The sequence below is a fragment of the Eubalaena glacialis genome, chromosome 15 (genome assembly GCF_028564815.1).
Source record: "Eubalaena glacialis isolate mEubGla1 chromosome 15, mEubGla1.1.hap2.+ XY, whole genome shotgun sequence".
In the NCBI taxonomy this organism is placed as follows: Eukaryota; Metazoa; Chordata; class Mammalia; order Artiodactyla; family Balaenidae; genus Eubalaena; species Eubalaena glacialis.
The window spans coordinates 62,335,475-62,349,376 of record NC_083730.1 but is presented as its reverse complement, the minus strand read 5'-3'; the positions used below and the strand labels follow the sequence as shown (position 1 = coordinate 62,349,376).

The window sequence follows — 13,902 nt, the reverse complement described above, 5'->3', positions numbered from 1 at the left end:
AGGCCTGCTGGCTGTTCTCAGAGTGGATTTCCCTGAGGTGGGGAATGCAGTCCTGTCTCCTGGGGGCTCCCATGGTGTTCTGACACCCAACAACCAGCATGCATGCTTCGCCGTGTTTTTGTGTTGTTGTGCGCTCAATATAGCCGGATAACAACTGCTTTTACATCTTGAGTGCCTTTTCTGTCTGTTGCTATCACAACAAATGAAAGCAATTCAGGCTATGTTTACTGATAATTTATAAGCAAGTGCAGCGAGCGAGAGGAGGAGCCGTGGTAGCTGATATTTTTGGAAGGACACACAGTGCTTCCAGAGCTGGCTAAGCAAGGAACAAATGACCAGCAGGCGGAGAGGACCACTTACCCTCCCCACTTCCACCAGGTTGGTCACCATGATGATGCTCGCTGTGTTTTCATGCCACACCATCCTCCAGAAGTCATAGATGGTCTCTTGCATTGGTCCTGCAGCAAAACACAGCAGAGACTTTTGTTTTCTTTGTGAGTTTGCAACTGGAAAATTTCTGGGGCTTGCAAAGAGATCTATGGATGGTCACAGGCAGTCCCCTTACTTTTCTAGGTGGACAGAGCTCTCCTTCTAGTGTTGATGCGAGAGGGTACTCTTCCTAAAACGACACCCTTAGAAATACTGAATTTTTCACTCATGGTTGAATTTTCTCATGTCATCCAGTGTATCTGCATTTGAGCTCTTTTGCCCTTCTTAAACGACTGCCGTGAAAGAAAGTTATTTCTTCATCATTTAGCCATTTATCTCCATAATACTCAAGAGTGAAATTTAAAAAAAGAAATGGGTACCATTACTCTTCCTGCTAACGACTGGCAGATATCCCGGGAAACGGTATATAGAATGAAATGAGCATCTATAGGAAAAATGGCCTTTTCTTGTTTCTAATACTTTTCTTATTCTGTGCTATCTGTCAAATTAATCCTTTTTAAAATTTTCGCCCGACTCCCTCAAGCGAGAGAGGAGTTGGATTCAAGCAGTTGTACTTCCTGTCACTGAACGTGACCAGGATCTGCTGCCCCAGCTCTTGGGATCTGAGTATTAAAAAGCTCTTTTTATGGATTGGGGAAAAAAGAGGGAAAATATGGGTTATAAAATGCCAGTGCTATAGATACTGTATAGGTATGGAAAGCTGGAACTTAAACTTTCTTTTAATGCAGATTTTTAAAAAACCCAAACTCGACTTTATGCCCATGCATGTTTGAGGGTCTACATGTAACAGCATAAATCTTTATACGACCAGCAGACGTGTGAGGACAGGAGAGGAAGACAACTTCAAAGGCATGGAGAGTCACGTTACACGGGGACTCAGAGGAGCATTTAGGGATGGGTCAGGACAGCTGTGCTGCTGTATCTGGACGCTGCAGGTCACTGGGTCTGGAGCTCAAACATGTGAATTTGAGATCTGCCTCTGGCTCTGAACTGGCTGTGTGATTTGGGGCAAGTTACTTGGGCCACTGAGACCTTTAGTGTCTGCATCTCTCTTTATCCACATACTGATTTCAGGAACACGTCTCAGGGTTATTTTAAGGATTCGTGGAATGAACGCACACTTAGGCATTTTACACACAGCCAAGCGTCAGAACAAAACAAGATGCATTTACCTTAAAATATTATAAGGAATGGAGGGAGATAAGTTGGAGGTATATTTAAAGCAATTTGGGCTATAAGTTGATCAATTTTTAAGCCAGGTGATGGTTACATGAAGATTCATTATACAATTCTGTCGATTTTTGTACATATTTGAAATTTTCTATGACAAGTTTTTTTTTTTAAAGAGATATATTATCATTGAGTGTAGAATTTGATCAGTAAAAACAGAAAGCTTTCTCCATAAATTATTTTGCAGAAATCAGTAGGTTAAGCCATAGGTTAGGAAGAATAACTTGTAGCCTTCATTTGCCTTATAAAATGAACATTAAGGAATTTAACTCAAACCTTCTAAAGCCCAAGGTAATAAAAGAGTTGAAACTGCAAAAACAAAGACCGAAACAAAAACAAAAAAAAACAAGGTGCATTTAAAGATATTTATTAATGGTCACTCATTGGCTGAGCAATGGGGGCACAGCCGGGGGCGCCTTCAGTCATCTCCCCTTCCTCCTGACCAATTACCAGTTGGTTCCTGTGTACTTTTTCTTCTTCTTCCTCACTGTCAAGCCTCATTCCCTCCTCTCTGGAATGCAAACATCTATCGTTCCTCCTGCTGCCCTGGCTACACTCTTCCCCTCCCCGTGAGAACCCCTCCAACTCCTGAGCCTCTGCGTCGAGTCCCCTTATGGGACCTTGCACACTGCCCACCACGAAGCTGCGCCTGCCATTTGGCCCCGTCCCTTGGCATGTGCGTGCCATTCTCCTGATGCACAGGCTGAAGATTTCAGTAACTTCAGTCAAGGTTACAGGGGACACAAGTAAACATCGGATTCCATCAATCACTATGCTTCTAGCTTTCGGGGAGAGAGGTGCCTCCGTTGTGTACTTAACAGCTTGTTACTTACTCACAAGGAAAAAATACCCTGAGTCCATCTTTGTGCAAACAGATAGCCTTCCCAATGTGACCCTGAAACACAGGGCTGACACTTTCTGCTTCCTTCACTAGATGCACAGGCCTGTGCCACCGACTCTGAAACTTCTAGAAACAGTTCTGATGACAAGGGCTACCGTGGATGAATCAGATGTCCCAGCATGGCGGATGGCGAGTGCCTTCAGGGAGAAAGCCCCCTCTCCCCTCTATGCCCAACAGAGACATTCACGGCTGGGGGCAAGTTCCCAGGTGCAACTCACTCGCCCTTTCTTGGCTTCAGACCCTGTTGTGATGACTTGTCTCAAGTTCCGGGGGGTGGGGAATGTGGCTGTCGCGGTTTACTGCTCTTTCCTTAGTGCCTGTGGGATACCCAGCACATAGCAGCTCAATGGATAAATGAATGAATGAATAAGTCTGTATGCATCAGGATAAACCATATTATTTACTATTATACTGTTATATTAAATATAAAAATATTAAGTAATGTTAATAGATAATATTTGTATGAGTCCGTTTCTTGACATATTTCAGAGATTATCTGTAGAAGCTTGAAAGCACATTGCCTTTACTCCTTCCCGATTCATAGAAAGGGGGGCATCTTTTGCAGGAGCGTCTTCAGAATGAGCGTGATGGTTACCCAGTCCACAGAGCGCTGCCGGGCAGTGCTGCAGGAGCTGGTCCCAACCACTAAGCAGGTGGCTCCTCTGAGTCCCCCTGCCCCGAGGCTTTGCCTCCAATCTTAACTCAACCCATGATCCGGAGCCAGAGTACGATCCTGGCTTCCACTAACTGTTCTCCGTCGAAGGCAGTGGTTCTCAACTCTGGCTGCATATTACAATTACTGTGGAGCTTCTAAACAATTCTGATGTCCCAACCCAAGAGACTCTGCATTTATTGGCCGGGGCCGGGGGTTGGGTCTCCTGGGGAAGGACCACAGATCTTCAGCATCGGGGCATTCGGCTCCACCTCTGACCTGTCACGTGGTCTCCTATGGAGGTGGAACTGTGGAACACCCAAGATTTGTAGGTTTTGAATCTACTGAATAGTCTAAGCCATATACAAGCTCTTTGAATCAAGAAATCCCAATTCTTTCTGATTTAGAAGGAACTTCCCTCATAAAATATTATCTGGGAACATGGCTGTGCCATTTTACCGAGGGGCAAAGCGGTAGTTAAGGTGACACAGGTCTTTAAATGTTTACTTAACTACGTTTGGGTTACCTTTAAAATAAAGGGCATTTATAAGAATCAGTGGCTCACTTGGGTGATGACAATGATCACTAAATCATCATTTAGTCTTGATGATTTTCTTACCCATTGACCTGGACTAAAAAAAAAAAAAAAAGATCAGGAGAGAAGAATGCATTAGCTGAGGGTCTTTTTAGTGCTAAAATTAGGACAGGTATCCAGAAGAACTAAAATAGTTTGGGGCTAAGATCTGAAAATGAATTTGAACACAAAGATTATTCTAAGTTGATCTGAGAAAGAAAAAACTTGGTGCTAGAAAAGTTCCCCCAGCCTCCTTCCCCCACCCTCCCTGTGCAGCTTTGCCCTGTTCTTCCTTGTTCCTTGTCCCTTGTCTCTTCCCTCCTTCCTGGGTGGCACCATGTGCTGTTGGATTGAGCGTGGTCCCCTCCTGCACACCACTTGGCTCCTCCCACACCTGGCCCCACACCTGGGGCAATTCAATGATGAAACTGCTCAGGGTGGGCACTGGAGTGTCTTATCTTGGCTGATGATTCAAGATATTTTCATGAATGTTCATTCAAATCTTGTTTTTTTTTTTTTTGGAGGGGGAAACACGGAAGAAGGCAGGAACCCAAAGGTAAGGTTTTTAATGCGAAATTTGTCAATCCTGTTTTCCTTTTCTCTTCAACATATTTCAAATTATTTCCTGAGACCTGAAAACATTATGATTCAGAGATACACGTCTCCAAACAAAATCAAAAAGCACACTGGAGGCTGGGGCGGGGTGACCTCACTGACACCATGTGGTTTTAGCAGCTCCTGGTGGCGTCGGATGACTGTGGCCATTGTGAGCCAACACCGAGAGTCTCCAGATGCGTGCCTGGTACACAGGGCGCTTACTCTCAGTCCCACACCGTCGCTGGGCTGAAACTGGGGGAGGACCACCTGAGGAGGACCACCTGGGGAGGCTAGGGATGTATTCCTAGCCTTCGATGTCTGTCTCCCAAAAGCTGGAAAACACCCTCAGCATGGGGAGAATAATCCATGGAGAGGTCACTGGAGATTGCTCTCAGGGTGGACAAACAGCTAAACTCCTAAGACAAGGAAACAGCAGGCAAAGGATGCTGTGAACCCCGCCCCCTCTGGCCTGAATGGCTGCAATGACAGCCCCGGAAGGTATCTGATTTCTGCAGTTGCTGGCTGGGTGCGAGCCCCACGATCACTGTGGCCATACATTTACAGATGTTGGCACACTAGGCGGGAAGGTTATTCTCAGCAGCTGTCCCCAGGGGACTGAAGCATTTAAAAGGTAAGGTCCTGAAATTTCAATAGCATCAGGCCAGTTCCACATCCCACGTCCCTGATGATCGTCAGCACGCACAGACCTCTCTCTGCTGAGCAAGAGACGTGCGGACGGGTGTTCTTACACCACCCAGCCCTGGAGAAGCAGCAACAAAAAAGGGCAGAGAGAACTAGAGCAGAATGAAAACAATGAAAAGCCGTGAAAAGTGTAAGTGAAAGACATTCAAGGATAGCTCTATTGTGTAAGACCAGTTCTCTAGTTCATGGGCAGTGGGAGATATTAAAAATCATAATTTCAAACCTTGATACATGACGTCTACCCCTCCTTTTCACATTCTCATTTCTATATAGTATGTTTTCTGCATTAGAGCCACAGGAAGTCAAGGTCCTTGGAGCTCACGGTGGCGTATGAGAGTTTTTGGAAGGGAAGAAAGGGTACAGATACGAATCGGTATTCCACTGTAAACAGGATAATTCCTAACTTCTTTTGAGCTCTTACTATTTCCCAGGTCTCCTTTGAGTGTTTTACATGTATTATGTCATTAATTTAAAAATCACAACCTTATCTGATAGGTGCTACTCTTCCCCCATTTTACTGAAAGGAGACTGAGGCAGAGAGAGGTCAGCAAAGTTGTCCACAGGGTGAGGTCTAACCCCACCGGTCACACTGCCGCCAGGTGAGCATCCAAGGAACTGGGAAGGGCCCTACCTGACAGGTGTGTGTGTACAAGTCATCACGATCCCGGCAAGAGTAGAAGAGAAGGAAAGCCATGTCAACCACCCGAAAACCACCTTTTTAAATGCCTTTTAATATGAGATCAATTTCCCTCCTTTAAGCCTCCCATGGCCCCACTGCTATAGAATAAAGGCCAAGTTCTTGGGCACGTCCTCTCCCAAGGCCCCTTCTCCGCAGCCTCAACCTCCCCTGCATCCGAGCATTTCCAGAACCCAGCATGTCCTGGTTTACTCCCTCCATTTTCACTGCCCCTCCCCAGCCACGTGCCCCCTGAATGACCAGCGTAGCCTCAGCCTTGGGCTCCCCCAGCCTGTTCTCCCCATCTCAGCCACAGCTTGCCTCTGCAAAACGTTACTTTCCTGCTTAAAAATCTTCCAAGGGGTTTCCACTGAGTAAAACCCAGATTCTTTAATGAGGCAAATGTGGCCCCGCACAGCCTGTGCCCGGACCGGGTCTCCAGTCCTGGCTTTTGCTGTCACAGGTGCCACCTCCCTGGGACCCCTGCGACGATCCCCTGCCAGGGGATCCCTCCGAGCTTGCTTCATTCATTCTTATCCCCTTCCTGGCCCCTGGTGGGAATCTGAGTGTGCAACCCATATCCACGGGTAAGCACTTAGCCTGCTCTGTGCCAGGCACCCTGGGAGGGATGGTGAGGGATGCAAAAGTGGTAACAGAAATATAGCCCCTGCTTTCAAGAGGCTTGTGGCTGTATAAGGTGGAGATAAGGCAAGAACACACCACACTCGCATATAAAAGTGCAGTAAGGTCGGCGTCCTGGGACTCTTGAACTTCAACTGAGATGTGCACACCTCTGCAGACGCAAGGAGATTTTCCAAGGGGGACATGGGTAGTTTCTAAAGTAGTAATTTCTAGACACTTAGTGGCTTTATGGACTCTGCCCAAACTGATCTCCCTGAGGAGTCCCAGGAACAGTGGTGTTTCTCAAACTTGACAAAGCCCTCACTCATCTTAAATATTACTATGGGGCACTGCCCCGGTGAAAAGACCTGCAGGTGTGAAACCAAGGGATGGACTGAAATACTGACCCTGGAAACTCACAGTGCTTCCTGCCTTCCCTTATGAAACATACTTATATAAAGGGAAAAATTTGGTGTTAAAAATGGGGTGTTTTTGTTCATCCTGAGATGCTCTGAATTCAGAACATCCAAAGTGGTAGAGGCTGGTAACACTTATTCTTTTAACTGGAACTGGGCTGTTCTGTAGGACAGCCAAGTTTTCCTGGATGCAAACCATGGATGAAAGTTTCATGCGTTTTCTTTCAGATTCGGTGTGCTTTAATCTGTAAGGTGGTTAAACTCTATTTATCACACATCATAAAATATTTATTCTCATTATATCAATCCTCATTTTATCTTAGAAAATAATTAAATATCGCCTATCTCCTATTAACAAATAAACGTATATAAACTTATGATGAAAACTTTAGATAGCAACTTAAAATGTTCAAAGGGGGTACATAATTTTTTCAAACTTCTTTTGGGGATTCACAAGGGAAACCATTTGCAGACCACTGTCAGCCAGTGATGTATGTCTACAGTAGTCAACATCAGGAAGAGACTGTACTTCTTCCTGCAGTGGTGGAGTGCAAAGTGGATGTGACTTTGGCAGGAGGAATGAGGGGGGCAGGTCCTCTGGGTGAAACATCCAGTAGGGGCGACTAAGTGCCACCTGGGTGGGGAAGGGACACATGGGTGCCATCTTGAGACAACATGCGAAATTTTTACAAGAATTGTGGGTTCAGACTTTATGAGTAGTAGAAGACATTAAAAACACAATTAAGGGGGCTTCCATGGTGGCGCAGTGGTTGGGAATCTGCCTGCCAATGCAGGGGACACGGGTTCGAGCCCTGGTCCGGGAAGATCCCACGTGCCGTGGAGCAACTAGGCCCGTGCGCCACAATTACTGAGCCTGTGCTCTAGAGCCCGTGGGCCACGACTGCTGAGCCCGTGTGCCACAACTGCTGAGGCCTGCATGCCTGGAGCCTGTGCTCCGCAGCAGGAGAGGCCACCGCAGTGAGAGGCCCACGCACCACAGCGAAGAGTGGCCCCCGCTCGCTGCAACTAGAGAAAGCCCGAGAGCAACAACGAAGACCCAACGCAGCGAAAAATAAATAAATATTTAAATTAAGCTTTACACATAAATACATAAATATACACATGTACATATATGCACACGTATATAAATATTTACATATAAACAGTAAAACAAACAAACAAACAAAACACAACTAGGGAGCAATCTTTTAGACTGAAAGCCTACCTTCTAGGAAGAAGGCAGAGGAAGAAGTGTTTGGTTGTCTGAGAGGAGGTGGGCTCGGCCCGATGTGTGACGAGGTATCCACAGCCATAAGGAAGGAGGAGGGAAGGAAGGAAGGAAGGAAGGGAGGGAGGGAGGGAAGAAGGAAGGGAAGAAGGAAGGAAAGAAGGAAGGAAGGAAGGAAGGAAGGAAGGGGGCCTGGAGGAGGTGGGCCCAGTGGGCTGGAAAGCTGAGCCCAGGTATCAAAAGGTCAAGTCCAGAGGGAGCCCCTGAGCTTCCCGCAGGTGCAGACAGACATCAGTGTCCAGAGTGGAGGGATCTACTCTATTTATTGAACAAAAACTCCCGAGAAACAGGGCAATGTTGAACATGAACAGTAAAGAACCGTAAACAAAGAGATCATGCTCCATACCAATTAATGAGAGGGAAAGTTATAAAATACTCTAGATATATTAAAAAATATTACTATATTCTGAGGATGGCTCCCTGGCATCCACAAGGCCGGTGGAAACCAGCAGTGGAGACATTCAGGCAGTGATGCCCGGAACCCCAGGGCCCGCAAGCAGCATATGGCTCCCGGTGGTGATTCCGAGGCAGGAAAGTCACACGGGGCTGGGCAGGGGGACAGGCCCCTGCTGGCCTCACAGCGCCACTGACAGGCTCCCTGGTGCAGAGCAGGGGCTCAGGTGGGCTTCAGGCCTGGGCTGGGCTGGCTCAGGAGCCGGTGGGTCATGGATGCATCGCCTGACCTTTGAATCAGACTGGGGTCGACAGGGCTGCCCTTGGAGGACAGTTTTGGATGCAACCGAGCAGGATTTTAGCGCAGTACCATTGCTTTGTCAGCAAAGGAGCTGAGGGCTCTGGGCTGGAAAGTAAGGGGACCTGGGAAGCGGGCTGAGAAGGATGGCAGACAATTAAACGAGGCAGGTGGATAAGTCCTCAGGCCAGGTGTGTTTTACATGCACCATCTCATTTATTCAGCATCACAACTATGTTTCTATCTTACGATGAGAACCAGGCTTAGGAGGCTAAGTGACCTTGAAGCTGGGATTCCCACCCACATCAATCCAGGTGCACTTTGAAAATTTCAGAACGACCCCCAAAGCCCGGGGGCCTCGTCTGTGCACATCAGCCTTTAACTACCTGACATGACTGGATGGTGCGGGGTGCACACCGAATGGCAGAAGCACAGAGGGAAGGGGTGGGGACCCTAACGGCAGTGCAGCTGCAGAAACTAGGAGTCCTGGCTTTGGGCGCTGGCTGGGTGTAGGCTTGGTCAGGCCCTGTGGCATCCAGCTCACTCCATCGGAACTGAAGACCCCTGATGCTGAAACACCGATGTGGAAAAGAGAGGCCTAAGATTTACGCATTCATTTTCAAGCTCTTGCTCATAAATAAAAGTCGCCCTAAATTTCTGATCCATTATTGTTATCGTTGCTGCTGGAGATAATCTAGAATAAGTATTATGAAGTCAGTTACTCAACGTTCCAAACATTAGATGTCCCTTCAGTGGTTTCTGAATAAGTTTTTATTACAAAACTTCAAGTGATTTTTCAATCTGATGCTTCTATAACACTTACGTTTATAATTTTACATTTAGTAGCTTTTCATTTTTGCAGTAGTGAAATGTAAAAGGTAAAATATGCCACCATGCTTTACGGACTGCATCTGTCTGGTATGTCACTAAAGTGATAATGGTAACACAGAAAACAGTTGGCTTCTGCATTAATAATTAATAATCCTTAACAACACTTATTTGATAGGTGCATTTGCTCTCCCCTGAGGCTACTTAAGTGAAAATCATGGAATTTTTATGAATAATTTTTGGTTTCAGCTGCAGAAAAAGAAAAGCGAAGTTGAGACGGCTGGGTGCACAGGATGAGATTTGCTTATTTTCCTGAATTGTTAAGAATATCCCCCCGATTACCATTTGAAAGAAACAATAAAAATCAACTAAAGATTTAGAAGCAAACACTGAGAAATTGTTCCGTGATGGGGAAAACTTGGGAATACTTTGTTTAACCTAAATTCAAAAATATAACTGGCAGCATTTTCTAAGGACAGCTCTCATGTGAAACACCCTTTATGTCCAGCATTACAGGGTGAGAATGTTCACCAGTGGAAATTTAATTTAGTGGCCAGTCCAGTGGAATTTTAATTTTAATTTAGTAAAAAAGAGAAGATTGGCATTGAAGCTATAATGAAATAATGTCTTGTTAGAAGTAGGGTCATACCTAAATAGACATTTCTCCAAAGAAGATATACAGATAGCCAACAAACACATGAAAGAATGCTCAACATCACTAATCATTAGAGAAATGCAAATCAAAACTACAATGAGGTATCACCTCACACCAGTCAGAATGACCATCATCAAAAAATCTACAAACAATAAATGCTGGAGAGGGTGTGGAGAAAAGGAACCCTATTGCACTGTTGGTGGGAATGTAAATTGATACAGCCACTATGGAGAATAGTATGGAGGTTCCTTAAAAAACTAAAAATAGAACTACCATATGACCCAGCAATCCCACTACTGGGCATATACCTTGAGAAAACCATAATTTCAAAAAGAGTCATGTGCCACAATGTTCATTGCAGCACTATTTACAATAGCCAGGACATGGAAGCAACCTAAGTGTCCATCGACAGATGAATGGATAAAGAAGATGTGGCACATATATACAATCGAATATTACTCAGCCATGAAAAGAAATGAAATTGAGTTATTTGTAGTGAGGTGGATGGAGTTAGAGTTTGTCATACAGAGTGAAGTAAGTCAGAAAGAGAAAAACAAATACTGTATGCTAACACATATATATATGGAATCTAAAAAAAATAAAAGGTTCTGAAGAACCTAGGGGCAGGACAGGAATAAAGACACAGACGTAGAGAATGGACGTGAGGACATGGGGAGGGGGAAGGGTAAGCTGGGACGAAGTGAGAGAGTGGCATGGACATATATACACTACCAAATGTAAAACAGATAGTTAGTGGGAAGCAGCCACATAGCACAGGGATATCAGCTTGATGCTTTGTGACCACCCAGAGGGGTGGGATAGGGAGGGTGGGAGGGAGATGCAAGAGGGAGGAGATATGGGGATATCTGTATATGTATAGCTGATTCACTTTGTTTTAAAGCAGAAACTAACACACCATTGTAAAGCAATTATACTCCAATAAAGATGTTAAAAAAAAAAAAAGAAGTAGGGTCATAAGTGATGACTTAATTAATGACATTAAACAGTGGGTTTTTTCTTTTTTTTCTTTTTCGGTTACTACATTTCCGTGGTTCTCACACGACAAATCCCTTCTTAACACTGGAGTAGGTTTACCCACTGCCTGAGTCTTTTTTTTTCTTTTAACTTTTCTACTTCTTTTCCTTTTTAAAATTGAAGTATAGTTGACTGGTGAGCAGGAACTTGCTGAGTACCCTGATTCTCCTAAATTGGCTGACAAGGTGCTCCTCTTATATCTGAGAAAACTAGGCATCCACTGTGTGTGCATCCACTTCCTCTAGGACACACCATCCACATGGTGATGTTTACACCTCACTCATACCATCCCCTAAAGCTCTCCTTTCAGACTGAAATAAGAAAGGGTGCCAACATGAACTGTGCAAACATTCATGGCTTCCTCTAGATAATTAGTGTCATGGGATGTCAGTTTCCAGGTGCATTACTAGAACATATGAAATCCTGATTGGACACCAAAAGGTCATGTCAGATTTAATTAAGAGAAAATCGGTATAAACCAAACACTAATGGACAGGCTACATATAAAATCTAAAACAGCTTGGGAAACCTCTGTCTGTAGTATCAGTCATAACCCCTCAACTCTTGGCTCTTTTTTGGTTAATAATCTGACTTTCATCTTATTCACTAAAAATAATTATAAAATACTTAAAAACAATAAAGAACAATATAGTAGGTATTATTTAATGTGTTAATAAAGATAAATTTAATCAATAGCCACTTTCTTCCTAAGAGATACCAGAAACTTTGTATTTAATCGTCACCTTCCCATTTTTTATATTCGTATTTTCTAGTATCTTAGTCCCAATATGAGTTCATGCTATCTTGATTAGTCATTATTATAATTCTTTTTCTGTTGTAAATTTTTATAGCCTTCATCATTTTTATTGTGGTTTTCCTTAAGTTATCTTTACAAGGACAAGTTTGTGCATTTCCACACCACTCTTAACTACGTCTCAAGTCAACGGTAAAAACAGGTAAAGAAGCACAATTTTTAAAAAAGTAAACTCAAAACAAAATGACCCAAGTATTCTGGATACCTTCTTCCTTTCCCTCACCCATTATTTTAAGACCTTAAAACAAGAAAATAAATGAAAATAGTGGCTTTGAGACCTAACTCTGTCATAATATTTTTGGAAGTTTTCTTTTTTCTTAAACAAAAGCTACATGTGTTAAAATCAATTTGAATCAATTTATTTTGAATCATTTCAAAATAAAAATCTACAAGATCACCCATGGAAGCCTTAAAATAATTTCTGATACACAAACAGTCCAGCCCCACCCAACACAGACAGGCTGCAGAAACAGGCCAAGAGCACACATCTTTCCCTTTGTCTCCCTCTGATTTCCCCCTCTGCTCCTCCGTCATCATTATTCTCTTTCCCAGATCATTGCTCAGCCCCATTTTCTCCTCCAGTGGTTTCTTGGCTTTCCAAAGCTCCTCTCTAAAGCATCCTTGTGTGATTCTTATATCAGAAATTGGTTTGGACGAAGCCTCTTGGGGAGGGACTTGTCTGGTCTTTGGAATTAAGCTGTTTTCACTTACATGTAGCCTGACTCTAAGGAGGCATCAGAGAGGCCTTCAGGACTCCACGCTGGTGTTCTGTGCTGCTATCAGAGATGGTCAATGTCTGCAAGACTTCAAAAACTGAAGGAAAATATGCTTTCTGCAGTTGATGAGTTAGCTTATTGTCTTTGCAACCCATGTTTGTTTAAAAGTCAACAACAGTGACGATAATTTTTGTACTCTGGAGGGGGATGCAGGATGCTGGTGAAAATGTAAGTGGTTCCCTTTGGTACATCCTGGAAGAGGCACTAACAGGTGTAGAATGTATTAGCTTTTATGAAAATGACATGAGCATACGCTATACTTGGGTTAAAGCCTGACTACCTATGTGCTTTGAGCGACGTGTTTTTGGAATCAATGGAATACTGATAAGAATTTTAGCTAATACTTACTGAGAGGTTGGTGGCAGAGCTGGAATCTGAGCCTCAGCAGTGTAACTTCAGTGTCTACACTCTAACTAACCACTCTGCTCTACTGCCTCTTGCAGGGGTAAAAAGGCTTGTCCTAGTTACTGACATAAAACATATTTGTATATGGAAGCAATTTTAGGGCCAAATAAAATCTTTAGGTTTCAAAGATTTGATTGTGACCATGTTGCCTAAGCAAAGGAATATTTGTGAACAGAACCAATAACAGGGTGACTCCTGGCAGGACTAGAATGTTCCAAGGCATTTCTGGAAGCCCCATCTACCTAAATGAACCGCTACTTGGATTTTGTTCCTTTTGGACTATACTCAGCCCTCCTCTAGAATCACGCCACCCTAGCAGTTACATAAACATTTCCAGCTTGCAGTGGTGCCACTGTGAATGGGAATGCAAAGGCTGCTATTATTCTTGACATGGAAACTGAAGGATAAAGGCAGATAAATCAGATTTGAGTGGCAGCAAAGACGAGGCCTCCAAAGAGGAACTTGTGTATAGAAGACAATGGCAGGGTGGTGGGCAGCGTGTGGCAAGGGTCCAATCTCAGATACAGAGATGCAGATGCATTCCCTCTGGTCCCTGATCCCCGCGACAGGCTTGATGGAGATACCGCGCGA

The 13,902-nt window shown here is 44.2% G+C and overlaps 1 protein-coding gene across 2 annotated transcripts in view; it reads right to left on the bottom strand.

Moving 5' to 3' along the window:
• PTPRM (protein tyrosine phosphatase receptor type M) overlaps positions 1-13,902 on the bottom strand; it is a 761,903-nt gene that overhangs the window by 58,685 nt on the left and 689,316 nt on the right. For both annotated transcript variants that reach the window (XM_061169712.1, XM_061169711.1), the window contains one exon: positions 361-458. In XM_061169712.1, coding sequence (XP_061025695.1) covers positions 361-458 — 98 coding nt within the window. The remainder of the gene's footprint in view (positions 1-360; positions 459-13,902) is intronic.